Source organism: Equus caballus, chromosome 27, assembly GCF_041296265.1.
Source record: "Equus caballus isolate H_3958 breed thoroughbred chromosome 27, TB-T2T, whole genome shotgun sequence".
Lineage (NCBI taxonomy): Eukaryota > Metazoa > Chordata > Mammalia > Perissodactyla > Equidae > Equus > Equus caballus.
The window spans coordinates 56,193,013-56,211,643 of NC_091710.1; the positions used below are offsets into that span (position 1 = coordinate 56,193,013).

The 18,631-nt window shown below is 52.5% G+C and overlaps 1 protein-coding gene and 1 long non-coding RNA gene across 42 annotated transcripts in view; both read right to left on the reverse strand.

Annotated features, from left to right (window-relative positions):
- Positions 1–8,638, reverse strand: part of LOC102150713 (uncharacterized) — a 45,838-nt gene extending 37,200 nt beyond the window's left edge. Inside the window, exon 1 of the long non-coding RNA XR_011433148.1 lies at positions 8,110–8,638. This is a non-coding gene — a long non-coding RNA (uncharacterized lncRNA). The remainder of the gene's footprint in view (positions 1–8,109) is intronic.
- Positions 8,639–16,760: 8,122 nt separating this feature from the next.
- Positions 16,761–18,631, reverse strand: part of ARHGEF10 (Rho guanine nucleotide exchange factor 10) — a 169,990-nt gene continuing 168,119 nt past the window's right edge. For all 41 annotated transcript variants that reach the window (XR_011433143.1, XR_011433144.1, XR_011433142.1 and 38 more), the window contains one exon: positions 16,761–18,600. Coding sequence is in view for 38 of the 41 variants with exons in the window: in XM_070252797.1 (XP_070108898.1) it covers positions 18,089–18,600 (512 nt within the window). In the remaining 3 variants the exon portion in view is untranslated. The remainder of the gene's footprint in view (positions 18,601–18,631) is intronic.

An 18,631-nucleotide genomic window follows, 5' to 3' on the forward strand; every position in this document is an offset into this window, starting at 1 on the left:
TTGAAAAACATTTTCATTCAGTTTCCAAGTAGAATACTTTACATCAGGATTTGGATTAAGAGAGGCAGAAACTGAGCAAACTATTGGGATATAATTTTTTTAAATGATCAGTTTTAACTCCAGCAGAAACTGAAATAGTTCCCCATCACGCTCCATTTCTATTTTGTTCAATCCACTCCAAAAATATATCAAAATCTCCTGGGGTGTTTTTGGTGCATCTCTGTTGACCTTTACATAGAGACCACATGTCGCTAGGTGACCCCCAACTTAAGATGCCAGGAGTGGAGTTTACATTCATTCGCCAGCAACGCCTCCAGCCCCTCACCCCCATTCCTTCTAAGAGAAGCTTGAGGCTGACCCACCCACCTTGTGGACGAGCCTCCAGTGGCCACTCGGCTTTCCCCAGTCACAGGTGCTGCTGCCTTCCTGCAAGCTCCTGGACGTCAGGGACTATGTCATGTTTAATTTTTCTTCCCACTGGATTTTACAATGCTTGGCATATGAACGAACAAATCAATGAATTAACTTAGAACATCCACCCAACCCCTACACCATCTAGTAGGTAAGGCGGGTGGGGAACTCCATCTATTTTCAGACTTTAGCTGTTTTATTTTAAAAAATGCACTGTGGCCCCCAGATGGTCAGTGGAAACTGCAGAGGAACATTCCATGCATTTAATTAGTTCATTCGAACTACAGGGACCCCTAGAGTTCCTGAAATTGAATCTGGGTATAATAATGTCAAGAACAAGGAGGACCTGTCTTAAATAACATCTATTTCAAGAATAACATTTTACTGTTTAAATTTTCCACTGCTCAGGAGGAGGCTCATCACACACGTAGACTTGAAGAAGCGTAAAAATATATTGCCGTGCAAAACTGTGCCTGAAAAATATAAAGGAGGCTCATGGAAGTGTCCTGGATGTGATGGCTCACAAGCCCCTGAAGGCTGGAGTCCAGTGACCTGGCTCCAGGCTTGGGGGAGCTCTGAACCCCAGTGGAAGCTGCACGGAGCGGTGGTGAGAGCACAGTTTTGGGTTCAACAGATGGGATTCAGACTCTATTTCCCCATTTGCAAGTCCTGTGAATTTGGAGCAAGACAATTCTCTTGGCGCTGTTCTGTCCTCTTCTGAAAGATAGGGGTATGAGTGTGCCCTCCCCCGGGGACTAACCGAGACGATGCATACGCTGTGCTTGGCACAGTGAATCCTCGTCCTGGGGAGGACGACTCCCACTGGTCACTTCCAGTTGTGTCACTGCCCCTCTGGGTGATTTTCGGCAAATATTTTAGCTTCTCCAGATCTGTGCTCCCCGACATAGTGCGCATCCTACACACCCGGTACTGAGACGCAGCAGAGGCACGTGGCTGGAAGATCAGGCACTTGTTCTGAGCCCTGCTGGGATGCTACGTATTGTTTTCCTGCATCCTCCAACCCCAGATAACAGATTGTTTCCCGAAGCTTTCAACAGCCCACAAGAGTTCACGCACTCCCCCCACCCCAGCCTTCCAAAGACAAAGAAGACAAAGCAATTAAATTCCAGTAGCTGTCAGGAATTGATCCAGTTGCTACAAAGTACTTTGAGTCTCTTGGCATGAAAAATTAATTAGAGTATCTGTGGGTTGATGTGGAAATGCTACTCAGGGTTTCATTTTAAAATTCTCTCTACATTGTATAAAAGGGTAGCCGTCTTCTCCATGGTCCTCCCTTAGACTCACCTTCCCCGCTTGGCTACCCTCAGCTTGGAGGCGCTGTGGGGGCATCTGCCTTCCTTGTAAGCCACTTCTTAACTATGGGGAAGCTCTTTTCTTCCCGTCTTGAGTTTTCCTAAGTATCTCAGAAGCCAGTGCCTGAGAACCTTATGCTCAGAAAAGAGTGTGCCCCTAAGTACTGGGAATAGTGTTGACGACCGACTATGAGCAGGGCACACAGATTGACCATGGACTCATGGTGTCCCTGCAAACATCTTATATTACACACAGTCCCAGGTTCAGGATAACACCCAGTGGTCCTGATTTGACTATGACAAGAGAGACCTGTGTGTCAGCCTTCTACCCCAGGCTGGCACTGGGATGGGATGAAGCCAGGCTCGCAGTTGCTGAATCGATGAATGAATGATGCCTAACTGGGCCGAATGCCCAGCCCTGCTGTCCTTTATCGTGGCCAGCCTTGGACTGCGTCTGCACCTCCCCTCAGGGGACAGCAAGCTACCGGGAGGCACTAAATTCTTGTCCAGTGAGTCAATATTACAATCCCCAGCTGGCCATTAAGTGTGTTAGTGTTGATCCTACAAACCTTTCTTTGGAAAAGAAATAAAAATTTAATAGTTATTTTAAAATATTTTCAAGGTATGTGTTCACAACGTTTGCACAAGTTATCTGCAATTAAATATGATTTCACATCAATCTATACCGTCTATCTACATGTAGGTGTATGTCTAGTTCCACAGAATACTAGATATAGACACACGCACGTGTGCATGCACACACACAAGCTTGACTCCAGGAGGTGGGGGCTGTGTCCATTCACAGCTGAGGAAATTCACTCTCTGAGAGCTTAGTGCCACTCTTTCATTTCCCGTGCGGTGCAGCAGGAGGTCTCGTGCATCTAAGCCCCAAGAGCTTGTTCCTGTTCACAGTGAAATGCGCTCTTTCCAAATGAACGAATGGAGCCGCGCTTCAGGCTGCACGTCAAGAAGGCTCGCGAGCACAAACGCAGCTTCCACGGGACAGGATCAGAGTGTTAAAAATACGATTGGTGTCCTCGTACATCTCAGAGCTTCGTTTTACCACACTGATTTCTACCCCAAGCCCGAAAATATCTTGTGCTACGAGTTAGAGATTAACTTTCGAGCCCACACTGCCCAGAGAGCCGTGCCTCTTGCCACTGCTTGAGTCGCCCAAGATCGAGGAGGGGACAAGGGGTAGGCATGAGTTAAGCCTCTCCTGACGAACCCTGACCTGAAATTTGTTCTGCTCAAGACTCCGACTTCAGACAGTGAACCCGGAGGAAGCTTCCAGACAGGAAACTCACGATGCTTGCACGTAACTCTGGGAGGGAGACGGCAGGACAGAAATGCTCCAGCTGAACAGGCCGGGGCCCGTGCCGCTGAGGAACCATGGGGTGGGCAGGCCTTTGCCATCGTGCCAGAAGGGCAGGTCCCCGGGGCCAGGATGCATCTTGCTGCCAATTCACTTTGTTCTGAATCACACTGATGCTGTGCAGGGAGGGATGAGAGAAAAATCCAAGTCGAAATGTACCCCTTGTGTCACTGACCTCACCACTGACAGTGCAGGGACCCCAAAGAAATGTTCAATTTCTCAAGTCATCTTTACCTAGTGAAGGTCGAAATAGTAAATCCTCAAAACTATAAACTAAATAAGGGTCCTTTATCTGATAGTATATTCCCGTTAACTCCCATTTAAAGGTTCTTATGGGTTGAACTGTGTTGCCCTCAAAAAAGATATGTTGGTGGGGCCGGCCCAGTGGTGTAGTGGTTAAGTTCACGTGCTCTGCTTTGGGGCCGGGGTTCACGGGTTTGGAGCCTGGGTGTGGACCTACACACGGCTCATCAAGTCATGCTGTGGTGGCATCCCACATAAAATAGAAGAAGATGGGCACAGATGTTGGCTCAAGGCCAATCTTCCTCACCAAAAAAAAAAAAAAAAAAGGGATATGTTGGAGTCCTGACCCCCCAGGACCTCAGAATGTGGCCTGATGTGGAGATGGGGTCTGCGTGAAGGTGACCAAGTCAAAATGGGGTCCTTAAGGTGGATCCCAGTATGACCAGTGTCCTCACGAGGAGATTCAGGCCCAGATACAGACGTGTGCAGTGGGAACCCATGTGCAGGTGAAGACAGAGACTGGAGTGATGGGGCCACAAGCCCAGGAGCGCCAAGGATGCTATAAGTACCAGCAGCTGGAAGAGGTGGAAGGACCCTCCGCTGGAGCCCTCAGAGGGAGCATGGCCCTGAGACCTTGGTCTCAGACGTCTGGCCTCCAGAACTGAGAGAAGCAGCTTCTGTCATCTGAAGCCCCCAGTTTGTGGTCCTTGGTTACGGTGGCCCCGGGAAACGACACAAACATTCTGTGTCTTCTCTACACAAGCAGTGCCTTCCAACCGTCTGTTGTGATGGATCAGTTAACTTTTCTCTTATTTGCAATCCATTGTGGACTGACTTTTTCAAAATACAATGACAATGAATTGCTAGAAAAAGAAAATTTAAAAATGACGTACAAAACACAGAGCCATCGCCTTGGGATTCGGTTAAACAGGCACACGGCCCTTCTGTGGGTATGGCTATCCAGGCGTCCACACACCGCTTGGAATGTGAGCACCGGCATCGAGGGTCTGGGGCTGAAGGCTTCCTCCCGCTGGTGGGCAGAGCCCAGCACGCCGGGCACCACTGGAATTTCCCTCTCCACCCTTTTTCCAAGCAGCGTCTTATTGTGGAATCAGGCAGTGGGCACGTGTGAAAAATTAGTTTGGGGAGAGGGTAAAAAGTTTGAAAACGGGCGCTAAGCTATTTCCAATAAATATATGCGGAAACCTCCCGGCCTGCCGGGCAAGCCTTCAGATCCTCGACCAGAAGCATCTCTTTGCTGCTGCTCTCCAGGATTCGAATGGGTGTCAGGAAGACCCGAGAACAGCGCTGACATCAGACGCGGACGGCCCCGCCATCGGAAACCCGGCCCTCCAGGCTGTGGGGCTGCTCTCCACTCGTGTTGACAAAGGTGCGGCCTGATGTCGCGCTGCCCGGCCCCCGGGAGGCGGCTTCTGCAGGAGGAAGCGGACTGGGGCCCAGCTGCGCGGCTGGGGGGACCCCCGCGGCCACTTCCTCTTTGCTGTCCCCACAACCCAGAGTTGTTTTGCTCTGCCTGCTTATTTTGCTCTTTGTGCCTTGTCTTTGTTTCTCCTTGAAAGTATGTTGTTTTGCTTTTCTAAGTGGAAAGGGAATAAATGTGATTATTTTTCGACAAGTCTGTTTGAGAACAAGCTGCACAGACACTTTGTTGGGCCTCCAGGCGCTGCCCTGTCTCTGTGCCCCATTCCCAAATCCCCCCTCGCTTTTGTGGGGTCTGGCTCCTCTCCTCTTGCAAGTGAGGCCCCTCCTCCAGGCCCCTGCTCCTCCCTGCCCCCAAGGACGTCCAGCCCTGGGACCCAGGGCTCCGTGGGCACTGGAGAGTGTCCTAGAGGAGGACTCGTCCCAAGGAAACTGTCCGGCTCCCAGGGCCTTCCCGCCCTTGCTGGCAGGGCTGTTTGCGGGTTTACGGGGTGCAGAGAAGCAGCAGCAGGTGGAATTCCAGCAGCTGAGGCAGCCTGGGGCATTCAGGAGATTGGGGTGAGCTCCCCAAGTCACAGCTTAGCCTGCCTGGATAGCAGTGACGGGCTGGGTCAGCGAGGCCTCTGGCCTGGGTCAAGGGTCCGAGTCTTGGTTCTGGCCTTGTCCTTCCTCGAGTTGAGTCCTGGAGGCTGGGCTGTGGGTGGGGCTGGGGGTGGGCTGGGCTCACTCGGAGCTGCCTGCTGACCTGAGACCCGCCCCTCCCTGGTCTCCATCCACTGCCTGCACGGCCGCCTGCAGACCACACACTACGGAGAACAGCATGCGAGGGAGCGATCCTCAAACCTGGAAATCAGCCCCTTGCCACGGCCCCATCTTAGAGAGAACTGAGCTGGACCCTTGCAGAGCACCGGCCAGGAGCGGGTGAGCCCTGCTGGCTTGGGTGGCACTCGGGTGCCTTTTAAACAGAGAGCAGCAGCTGGAGGCACTGGAGTCACGGGGACGCGGGGACACGGGTGGGACGCACGGGGCGAGCTCCCTGGGCGCTGGCGGCTGAGGGAGCCCCGTCAGCTGAGGCAGCACTCTCGTTTCCTTCTACCTTCCTCCTCGGGGTTCTAAGAAGGACCTCCTCTTGTTTCTCTGGTACAACCCTCCCCCCTTCACCCGCGTAGGCTTCACTGTCAGCGATAGTGAAAAACGGAGGATTAGCATCTTCTCGAGAGTCCTCGCACACCCACCCGAGGCAGCAGCCCGCCTGCCTCTCCCATGTGTGGGCTACTCCTGTGGAAATAAGAAATCGTTTCCCAATCTACAGGACTGGAGGCGCCCCTGTGGCTGCTGTGACCGATTGCCGTAAAATCAGCGGCTTAGCACAACATGACTTTATTCCTCACAGTGCTGAAGGTTAGAAACCCAGCGTGGTCTCTCTGGGCTGCAGTCAAGATGTGGGCACGGCCAGCTCCCATGGGACATTCCCCGGAGAATCTGCTTCCTGGATTTTCCGGCTTCCAGCGGCGCCTGCATCCCTGGGCTCGGGGTGCCTTCCTCCGGCTTCACAGCCTGCAGCGTAGCACCTTCCAGTCTCTCTCTCTCTGACCTGTGCTTCCCTCACCACGTCTCCTTCTCTGACTCCGACCCTCCTGCCTCCCTCTTATAAGGACCCTTGTGATGACCCTGGGCCAGCCCAGAGGGTCCAGGAGCATGTTCTCTCTCGAGATCCTCAGCTTAGTCACATCCACAAAGTCCCTTTCTCCTTGTAAGGACACGTATTCACAGTCTCCGAGAACTAGGATGTGGGCGTCTTTGGGGGCATTATCCAGCCCATCCTGAGAAGGTACTGAGATGGGACGTTGGAGGAGGAGGCTGAGCAGCATCGAGGAGACAGCGTGTCACAGGCTGAGAGGTGGCCCTGCTCTGCTCCCTTCTGTATCTTCAACACCCAACATGGGGCCTGGCCCATTCGAGCCACACGGACTGTTGAAAGAATGAAAATACCTAAATACGAAGTGAGCCCATTATGGGATACCATCCTGGATTGTAGGACTGCTTGATTAAGAGAGAGGTCCAGAGGGAAACAGCATTCGTAAGCGGCAGCTGCCACCTCTAGCACGCCGACGCTACGCCAGGCACCAAATTAAGACCTTTGTGTCCATCATTTCCTTTCAATCTCCCAGCAGCCTTGTGAGGTTCCTTGTCTTACAGATGCAGAAACTGACGCTCTGAGAAGTAATTAGCCCAAAGTTCGATGTCCCGGAAATGTAGCCTGTGTTCTAACCCTCATCTGAGTTTCCCAAAAGCTAAATGAAATGAAGCTTCAGAACGCAAACACAAGCTTCACGTGCCAGAGGGTGGCTCCACATAATTTTGTTGTCACCAATTCTGACGGTGGGACAAAGCTTGAGCCCTCTCCCCAGGGGGGTGATGCAGAGCACCCACCACACAGCGGTTGTCCTGTTCCTTCTAGAAACTCACAGCCCCTGGGGGTCAGCCATGGGCCTATGGCTCCAGGAAACCGAGGTCACACGTCCTGTCTAAGGAGATTCTGTCCTTGGAGGAATCCAGTGGCGGAGTCTGTTGTGAGACTTGGAATGTGTGGAAGACCAAGCCCACATTTACCAGCCGTAAATCTGGACGGGCATATGTTGAACTTGCTTAAAATACGGTATATTTAAAGTATGTCCTGCCAGGAGAAGCTTTTCTGCCTCTCTCTTGGCTGACTATGAATCCAAAACCCCCATAGGCTATAAATTCAACATTATATTCTATCTTGCTTGAAGATAAATATAATGGTGTTCGAATGTGGGCTCGTAGCCACTGTCTACACCTGTTGGTCTGTATGAAAAGTGCATTCCGTGACCTAAGTGAGACACTTTTATCTTCAAGTCAGAATAGCAGTGCTGAAACCAGAAGACGCAGTGAGAGTCGACAGATTTGAGAATCCCATATGTTCACACCAAAAAAGAAAGCAAGCCCTTGATTGTCAATGGAGTGGAAGCCACGGGTCCTGCCTCCCTCAGTAATCGACCTGGGGTTTCAGCCCCAGCACGGTCGACACCGGGGCGCCCTGTGCACTGCGGCCTGCACACGCTCACTGCCCAACCCCACCGCTCCCGCTGCAGGTGGTGACAACAGAATGTCCCCAGATGTTCTCACATGTCCCGGGGTGGGGGGGGAGGCAAATCGCTCCTGGTTGAGAACCACTGAACTAAAGACAGAACAGGAATCTCATACATTAGCACCAAAAAAAAAAAAAAAAAAAAAAAAAATAGCGAGCAGTTATTTGTTGACGAACAAAGAGAACCACATGAAAACTCCCCGTCTGTTACTTACCAGACCAGAGTGGCGCCCACATCACCTTCTCTGCTCCGTGTCCTGCCTGCGCCGTGGATCAGCATCTCTAGGTGTCAGGCCCGCCGAGAACTCAGCCTCCCGGATGGCTGTCTCCCAGACTCTGTCCACCCACTCCCGGGCGGCCTGGCTCTGCGCCCGGATGCTGCACCGAGGAGACCCGAGCAGGACGGGTGGGGACCAGGGCGGGTGGTGCCCACTGCTTCCCCCGTGTGGATCTGCCCTCTTTCCAGCACACTCCTCACCTCCGAGCTCTCGCATTCTAGAACCCCGCGGAAAGGTGCTCTTTGTTCTCCTCACCAAAGGCAGTTCCGTGATGCTCGTCTGTGTGACTCCATACAGGGTGGTCCATTTGAACCGGCACTTACAGGACCCCCTACATCTTAAGAGGAGGCGATCTGGTCTGAGATGTCCAGCCAGCAAGCCGCTCTGATGGGCGCTTAATTACCACTGGTGATTTATAATAAACAGCGAAAGAAAAACTCCTCGATTGCCTAAATCGCTGGTTTCTGCGGGCAGTTTTTGTGAGGTTTCTGCTTCCAGCCCTTCTGTTTGTTTTGCGGCCTGGCTGGGCTCCAGAAAGCACAGTTACACAATCTCTGGCCGGCCTGGAGCCTCCCAGCATCCCGCTCTGTGATTCCAACCCCGTCACCCTGATTCTGGTAAATTCTGGTAATGAACGTGGCCGACTCTTGTTCCTCTTGCTGGCACAGTCCCCAATGCTCAGGGCACGTAACGGCCGGCTCTGGGGCCCCCTGGCCAAGTCACCTTTGGGAAGACTCCTACCCTCTGGGAGCCACTGTGCTCTCATCTGCGAAATGGGAACACGGGAACATCGCCCTCATGGGGTTGTTGTCTTAAAAAAGCCAGGTAGATGTTTCTCCATCCTGTCTGGCAACAGGAGGCACGAAGAGGCAGCACCTCCCAGCAGCCGAGCCAGACGTGGGGACGGCCCTGAGCCATGTGAGGGAGCGTTGCAACGCAGCGGGGCTGTCCAGGATGGAGCAGCTGCGGTCCCAGCCCCGTCAATGTGTACGTGCCCTCTGCGCAGGAGGCAGGGGTTGTAGCCCTCCTTGTTCAGGGGAGAAACTGAAGGCAGCTGAGTTTGCCGGGTCACCCGTCTCCAGCCCCGACTCTGCCACTGTCTGACTCAGAACCCAAGACTCGGCATATTCTTATTCAAAACCAGCAGAAGCGTCGCCCAACACAGGCCCGGAAGGCGAGGAAGGCACCACGAATGAGCCCAGAAGGACCCAGACGGTATTTCCAGCCAGTAAGAGGCCACAGAAATACCTCTGTGCTTCACCCCAAAGAAAGCTGTCAGAGGCCGGAGAATTGCCCAGCCCGCTCTTCAAGGGTTAACTGTTTCCGAGCTCTGTGGAGACAGCACGGGGAGCAGAGCAAGGCAGACCCAGGCAGCGGCGGTCGGCCAGCTGTCTCCTCTCTCTTTCCACCCGAATAAACACTGTGCAAACAGCCCCTTGCAGGAGAGCGGGCAGTGAGCGTGGAGGTGTGTGTGAGCCTGGGCGTGAGCACGTGTGTGTGCAGGGGTGGGGGAGAGTGTGAAAGGAGAAGTGGTTTCTGAAAGGAAGCAGGAGCGCCCTGAGCCCTAAACGAGAACTGACACTCTGGGTGTGGAAGGGCAGCTACATCCAAGAGTCAGCAAAGTGCCAGAAACCGCCCAAAAGAACACTGTAGAATCATTCACTCTCTTTTTTGTTGTTTTTTAAAATTTTTTATTTGTTGTATCTTTTTTTGAGGAAGATTAGCCCTGAGCTAACATCTGCTGCCAATCCTCCTCTTTTTTTGCTGAGGAAGACTGGCCCTGAGCTAACATCCATGCCCATCTTCCTCTACTTTATATGTGGGACGCCTGCCACAGCATGGCTTGACAAGCGGTGCCATGTCCGCACCTGGGATCCGAACCGGTGAACCCCGGGCTGCCAAAGCAGAATGTGTGAACTTAACCACTGTGCCACCGGGCAGGCCCCCATTCACTCTTTTTTATGACATTCGCTCAATCTTTTCTTAAAGAAAATAAGTGAAACAGCTATGGTCTCCAGACAGGTTGCCTCCCTCAGTCAAACTGCAGTTGGTCTCTAATGGAATGTTCTACGTCAACAGCAATGTTCCTGCTACTTTGAAACCCTTTACCCATAATAAAAGCCACTTTGATGAAGCACTGTCAGGCACATAAAATCTAAAAACTGCCAAAAACTGTAAGGTGGTTAGGACTTAGATTATGTCTGTTTTACAGGTGGGAAAACTGTGGCTATAAATTGCGTCTCTTTCACCAGGATCTAGGACATTCTTTTTTTTTTTCAAGCTATGTTACAATATGGTTTGAGTTTTAGTTGTTGTTTTTTCTTTTTTGCAGGGGAAGATTCACCTTAAGCTAACATCTGTTGCCAATCTTCCTCCTTTTTCTTCCTTTTTATCCCCCAAAGCCCCAACCCAGTTGTGTATAGTTGTAAATTCTTCTAGTTCTTCAGTGTGAGCCACCACCACAGCATGGCTACAGACAGACGAGTATAGGTCTGCGAGCAGGAAACTAACCCAGGCTGCTGAAGCGGAGTGCAACTAACCTAACCACTGGGCCATCAGGGCTGCCTCTGGGACATTCTTAATGAACCCAATTTACAAAATATTGATTTATAGGAAAAGATACTTTCAGACATGATGTACAAAACCAAACGAGACGACTCCATTTCCAAAATCCCATTTCCACGTGGCTTGTCAGAAATACCCCAGGGAGCGAAGTCACACATTTCCATCAAGGACCCTATTTCCAGGTAACAAGGCTGTGCTGTAGGAGACCAGGAAATGTGTCCCCTAAGGCAGGCCAACAAGCCCAGAGGTCACAGCACCAGGAAAGGATCGTCCAGTTTGGAAAGCAAGCCTCGTCTCCAGTTTTGTGGCGTGGATGGCTTATGCTCTGAATGTCGGCAGGTTTAAAAGCCCTGGTGTCCAGCACACAGGGACGGACCCTCACTGTGGCCCCCCAGACAAGGCAGGGACGATCCTCACTGTGGCCCCCCCAGACAAGGCAGGGACGATCCTCACTGTGGCCCCTAGACCAGGCAGGATGGACCCTCACTGTGGCCCCCAGACAAGGCAGGGACGATCCTCACTGTGGCCCCTAGACCAGGCAGGATGGACCCTCACTGTGGCCCCCAGACAAGGCAGGGACGATCCTCACTGTGGCCCCTTGACCAGGTAGGAAGGGAGCCTCACTGTGTCCCCTAGAACATTCCTCTCTCCTGCTTCTCTGCAGGGCCCCCTCCTGAGTGACTGCTGCGGTGGAAACCGATTTCCCTGGAAAACACGCGTCCCTGACGACTCCAATCACAAAGAAGTCCGTGCTCCAGCCGTGAGGAGCCAGCAGACGGTGCTGCAAGGGGAGTCCAAACGGATCAGCTCAAAGCTGGGTCCCCACGGGGGCTCTGCGACGTCCGGATGTCAGCGCAGAGAGAGGAAGTGAGGGATCTGACCCAGCTCCCCAGCCATCCTTGACCAGGAGGGAGTGGTACGGGGTGGTGGCTGTGTCCCTGACCAGGAAAGTGGTGGGGACGCCACTGACTAGGAAGGGGACCAGAGGTGGTGGGCCTCCCTGACCGGGAGGGGGTGGCAGGAGGTGGTGGGCCTCCCTGACCGGGAGGGGGTGGCAGGAGGTGGTGGGCCTCCCTGACCAGGACGGGGTGGCAGGGGCTGGAGGGGTGTCCCTGACCAGGAGGCTGCAGGAGGTGGTGGGACATCCCTGGCCGGGAGTTGCGGCAGGCGGTGGTGGGGACAGAACAAGCAGGGAAGGCTGTAGGCACGGCTGCCTGGTTTCTGGGACTCCCTCCCCTTCTCACCCCTGTCTCGGGCTTGGCCCCCATCCACAGGGGATCAGGGCTCAGGCGCCCTCCCTCTGGAGGCCTGGCCTCCTCCCACAGAGCACTCTCCCAGTGAGCCCGCTAGATCTGGAGGGCCTGCCCCGCCCTCAGGATGTGGCCTGTGTGTGTCCTGTCTCCGGATACTCTCCTGCCATCGCCATTCTCCTGACTTGGTTTCCCCTGAGCTTCTAAGGTGCCCACTCAGCCCCTTGGGCAGCCGCTGGAACAAATCTCTCGGCCAGGCTGGGTCCAGGCGTCGGAGCTTCTCACCTGGGCAGATAGACTCCAGGGCCCGCCGCGGGGCAGATGGCTGAGAGCCCAGGAGCGAGGAGCGCCAGGCAGACCTGGGGTGGCACACACACTGACCTGATAGAGCACACCCTCAAGATGGCTTAGATCCCAATCAGCGTCCACTGGCCTGTGACGTCCAGTGGCCTTACCTTCTTATAAGGACAAGATGCCCCCACTCCCTCCCTGCATGGGAGCTGTCAGACCAGTCCTGCAGCACCCCATCTCTTGTCTCTCGCTGGGTAAAGTGTACCCCAAAGGATGATGGGTCTCCGCATTTCTGGGCTGGTGACTCAGCCGCTCTGGGGGGATTGACAGCACCCACCTAGTCACACGTGGAGGGGCGAGTAAGCCAAGCTGCTGCGGGAGCTGTTCCAGGGGCACAGTCGATGGTTCTTACCTCCTCCCGCACCCTCCGTCCCAGATTTCCCTCTACCGCGGCCGGCACTTCAGCTGACTTTGGGGGATGGACCAGACTCATTCTCAGGGTACTGAAGCCCGTGGCGCCGCAGTGGCTGCAGCTGCTTATTTGTCACTGGGCACGGAGCACGAGGAGGCTCCACACAGAGTCCTCCGTTCCAGCTGCCCCCTTGGTGGAGGGGAGCCCTTGCTCTCCTGGCAATCAGTCGGTGACCGGCCGGGGCAGGGACGCCTTCCTCTGCTTGCTGGCCACAGCCAGGAGGGGCCCAGTGGCCAGGCAGCAGTCACATCTTCTAGTTCGGTGCGACTCCACGTCCCCGGGTGGAAGGCTGCCCCTTGGGAGACAAGACCTGCATCCCAGGAGCGCTGAAGTTTGCAGAGACGAGAAGCACATGTTCCCTGAGCGATGCTCAGAGGGGGTTACTCCTCCTTCCACCCCTTGGAGGCTGGAAGTCCAGGATCAAGGTGCCAGCAGATTCGGTGTCTGGTTAGGCTGGCTCCCTGGTTCATAGTCCACATCTTCTCACCGTGTCCTCACATGGGGAATGGGCTGGGAGCTCTCTGGGGTCTCCTTTATAAGGCACTAATCTCATCATAGGGGCTCCACCCTCATGACCTGATCACCTCCCACAGGCCCCCCCTCTTAACACCATCATATCAAGAGTTAGGTTTAACATAGGAATTTGGGGGGGGGGGCACACGTTCAGTCCACAGCACAGGCCCAAACTCACCCACACCTGTGGTTTTGACCTCATCCATCCCAGGCTGCTGCTGGGGTGCCAGGTGCCAACCCCACGTCAAGGCATTCTTGAGTCTGTAGTGGTGGAAGGAACCAGAACCTGTGTGGACCCACCAGCTCAGGCCTGGGCCTGGAGCCACTGTGGCTGCTGCCCCAGAGGGTATGAGGGCTGAGCCGAGCCCTGCCTCGCCCCACAGCAGGACAAGTCTCTGAGCCTGTGGGCAGATGGCAGACACGCAGATGTGGCCCGGGTCCCACACGTGTGGCTGTCACTGTAGCTCGTAGGTGCCCCAGGAAGGGCCCGAGGCTGTGCAGAGCAGGCGGGTGAATGAAGAGACGATTCAGCCCCAAAGGGAGGCTCAGAGCCTGACGGAACCTGGCCAGGCTTCTCTGAGCACACACAGCACTCAGCTGTCTAGTCCATGCAGTTCCTTTTATACGCTGCCCCCTCCGGTGCTTGCTGTCCTCACTGAGCTCGTCTGTGACAGCAGGAAGCTGTGTCTTCACATAGGAGTCATCCATCCCTGCCCAGGTTCCCTCCATCCAAGCTGCCCCTCTGCGCCTGCTTTCTCAGGGTCTCTGGTCTCTCCCGATGGAGGCCGGGAGAGGTCATGCGTCTGTCACAGAGACGTCACTCCGGGACCAGCCCGCACAATCGCGCCATCAACCTCAGTAAAACATCGTGGACGTACTTCTTGCTACTACCCTTCGGTCCCAGCAGATTAACCCCGTGCCTCTATTTCCCCTGTCTGTCCGGACAGTCGGGCCTGGCCTGGCACAGCATCCGTAATAATATGGACACTCATTCCTTCCCTTCAAAGCAAACGTGGGCTGAGCGTCTGCTCGGGGTGCTGCACTCTTCTCTCTTCTTTTGGGAACTGAAGGAGAATAGAAAACTAAACCATCCACTCTGAATCAGGGTGGTGGATGGAGAGCTCGCAAAATACCCCCTCTGGCTCCCAAAATGTAGAACTTCTGGACAGAAGTTTTTAAAATAAGAGCAACCCCTTAGGAAGCAAGGAGGAGGACTCTCCCAGTGCCAGAAGCGGAGAAGGGATTTACGAGTGAGTGAAAGAGCCGGGGGTGAGGGGCCCTGCGGCTGTGCCCTGAGAGGACGGGGTCACTGCTCACGCGGGCCTGCAGGCTGGAGTGCAACCCAGAGCCCGGACCACTGAGTGTCCACGACACACACACACACACTGTCACAAACACTGTCACACACACATGCCATCACACACACACCCCGTCACATACACGCCATCACACACACACGCTGTAACACACACGCCGTCACACACACACCACACACACCATCACACACCACCTCACCTCACACACACCATCACACACACACCATTACACTCATACCATCAGACACATACACACACCATTACACACACACTCCTGCTTGCATTTGCTCAATGATTGCTAAAAACTCACATCAATTAAATGACACACTACCGGGGCTGGCCCGGTGGCACAGCGGTTAAGTTCACACATTCCCCTTCAGCGACCGGGGGTCCGCCGGTTCAGATCCCGGGCGTGGACACGGCACTGCTTATCAAGCCATGCTGTGGTAGGCATCCCACATATGAAGTAGAGGAAGATAGGCACGGATGCTGGCTCAGGGCCAGTCTTCCTCAGCAAAAAGAGGAGGATTGGCAGTAGATGTTAGCTCAGGGCTAATCTTCCTCAATCAATCAATCAATCAATCAATCAATCGACACAGTACCATTCAAAGGCAGTCATTTGATGAATGGAACTACAGGTTGGATTGTTATGTGCAACTCTGCGTAGAGCTCACAGAACGTCCTGGATGTGCCCGGTTTCTGCCCCATGGGATTTCGGAATGGCATATTGTTGTAAAGAGCTATTGTGCCCAGAGATCTATGGAGGAGACCATGACTATGGAGACCCTCAGAGAACACGGGCTGGGGCCACCACTCAGCTCCCCATCGCAAGTTCACCCCCTTCTCAGGCCTTCAGCTGCCCCGGTGGCCAGGACCCGGGTGACAGCCCCGTCACTCAGCCACCCAGCTCTGCACACCAGCTCCCTGGGCTCCTAGGGGCCTCTCTCTAGATCGATCATTCGAACGGATGAACTCTTCAGATGTTCTTTCCCTAAATTCATCTGTTTACATGGGTTTTTTTGGCCTGAAATACAGAAGTACGTCAACTTTCCTATAATATGTCCAGGTAGCATTAGAAATATCTCAATGCCACGTTTCCATGACATTTAGGATCAGTTTAGGCATCCTAATACATGACATTTGACATTCAGGATCTTTCTATGCATCAAAACTGGTGTTCTCACATACAAAGATTCTGACCTCCAGAGAGACAATTAGCCCTGTTTAGCCAGTCGGCTGATTATTTATGAGACACGTGCCACTGATACACACAGAGTCAAAGCAGTCAAGCATCTAACACATAACAACACACCAATTACACAGCAGATCCAGAAACCAAGAGATGCGCCGTGATGTTTAGGCGTAATCAGAAAGAATTACTTGAAATTGCTGACAAGTGTAAGTATTAACTTTTGTGTGCGTGACGATTTATAGTGTTTCCAATGTGTTCTTTAAATACGTTTTCTCACTGGGATTAAGAATAAACAGGCTCTCCACGGAGGGAAATCTTCAGGAGCCCGTCTGTAAATTTATGTTTTAAAAGGGAAGACTGTTACATTTTAATGAAAAGATAGGAATAAACTGGTATTGAAAGCTCTCAGATATGACTGGAGAGTAAACCATGTCAAGTGATATGTGGCATTCCAGTGAGGTTTTTCTAAATACACCATCCAGTTACATCGCAAATGGAAGCCTCACCTGGTACAGCTTTTGGTTTTTACTTATTTATGCTGTAAAAACTTGGCAGTTGTAAGTTGAGTTTTTTGAGATATTGATGAAGACCGAAAACCTTTTGAGTATCACGGTTTAAAGAAGAGGCATGCTTGTCTTATTTGGTCCATGAAAACACTGAGAAACATGCTTGTTTTAATCAGTGCAAATTGCACGGAGCTTGGTCCACTGCAGATACCTCTCTTTATGATCTATATTAAACTCTCTCACCTCAGTGTCACACAAAGTAAAAACTAGCACGTACATGGGTCTCTGAAAGACTTTTAGCACCTACTACAAATTCAGAGCATTCTGTCCTGGTACATTGTGACTGGCTCTGGAATTTACGCGTAAACCCTCAAACCAGCAGGTGGTGATGCCGAATTTGAAAGGGCCTGTCAGACCATCCCTTTACTGCCCAGAACGTAAACGCCCTTGTGTGTTATGGGGGAAAAAAGGCAACTCGTAATATTGTATTTTTAAATAAAAAGACTTTATTTATGAAATAAGATAGCAGCTAACAGTTTAAGAGAGCGTGGGGAGGGATTACTTTCACAAGTGGACAGATACGCACCTTGGAAAATATTTGGCTAAGTTTTAAAATTAGCATTTTAGTCATCTGTAAAGTGCTGAGAAATTTACTTCCAGGGAACACCTGCATTAGATTTTTTTTAACCCTCCGTTAAGTAGAACACTGATAAATAAATGTATCGGGAGCATAGGGGAACTCATCAATTGCTCAGGCACCTCAATGTGGGCTGGCTCTATGTGCACTTGCCGAAGGGACGTCAAAACGATGGGCTGTGTTGACCAGAGCGTCACCTGTCTTGGCCTGTGTCCCACCGCCAGCAATGGCACAGCCACACTGACTAGCACCACGAGTCGTTCAGAAGGCATATTCAAAAACAGACACAGCGTTGCAGGTCAACAGGTGCAAGAAAGACCATGAAATAATCAACTGAGACACTTCCCGTCCATTTCCTACAACACTAAACGTTCCTTTTCTAACGTGGATACTAACACTATTGAATAGAAGAAGGGAAGAATATTTTGGCGTGGACGCTCGAGCCTAGACATTGATGAGTAATGAGCATTTTGGTTCCAAGCAAACATTATTTGGGTAATGTTACAGATAATTTATTGACTAAAATATTAACTGTTAATTTTTAATAGAAAAATGCAATATAAAAATACTACTTTGTTAAAATATACAATACACCTATTATACCACTTTGGAAAACCCAGCTTACATCAGAAAGCCAGAAACACCCTCTGGACTGGTGCATGTTACCTGGCTTTCTTCATTGTTGCAAATTCTATTCTGGAATTAAAAGATATACAATATAAATAAAAGCAGTGAATCTGAATCATGTAGAATTATTTTAAAAATTGTTAATAAATTCCTACACTACTGAATATGCTGTATTTTCCCATAAGTTCTTAGTCTGCAAATGGTCTAAGTAACAGGATAGGTCTGGAGCATTCCGTATTTATATATACGGACTGCAGAGCTCACCCAGAATGTCTCTTCCCAGAACTTACGAGGACTCAAACCCAGCGTTGATCTTCTGATCTTCTGCCGTCTTCACAAGTGTTTGTACTCAGTTCTGCTGCTGCAGGAGAAGCAACGAACTGGCAGGAAAATGCCGCCATCCTGATATTGCACTTTTCTTCCCCAAGGATGGTTTTTAATTTACCCTCAACCAGTGTAGACATGGCCTAAATCACTCTGGTGACCTGACTTGGCAGAAAAGTCATCCTTGACTTTGGATTCCGACGCCGGGAAGCGGGTGCTCAGCTCACACGTTGAGCAGGGGGATCTGCCAGACCATGACAGAGGAGGCCAGCTCCTCCGGGCGCTGCTGCCTGGCCTTCCTGCTCACCCGACGGTGGCCCTGGCCGCCGCACGCCACCAGCACAGAGCTGGCTTTCGCCTTCCTGGCCCGCCGCCCTCTACTCGGCGAGATGTTGGGGTGCCGCAGGAGGTCGTAGATGATGCTCTCCTCGGACCTGGGTTCCAGGGAGCCGGAGCCCTGGGATGGCGTCAGGGACCCGGACGAGGATGAGAAATCACTTCTGTGGGTCATGGAGCCCAACGAACCCCCCAGCCAAATGGCGTCGGTGCTGCCCTGACTCAGGCCGGGCTCGGCCCCCTCGCTGGGGAGCGCGTCCTTCTGGTCTTCATCCTGGGGGTCCACGCCGGGGGGCGGGCTGTCCCTGGGCTTGTCCTTGTCTGTCTTGAGGGCAGCTGTGGCCACGACCAGGAACTTGACAGGCCCATTGTGTGCGTGGTAGGACACCATGCCCCTTCCTGAAAGAGGAAAAGGTTCAGCACTGGCACT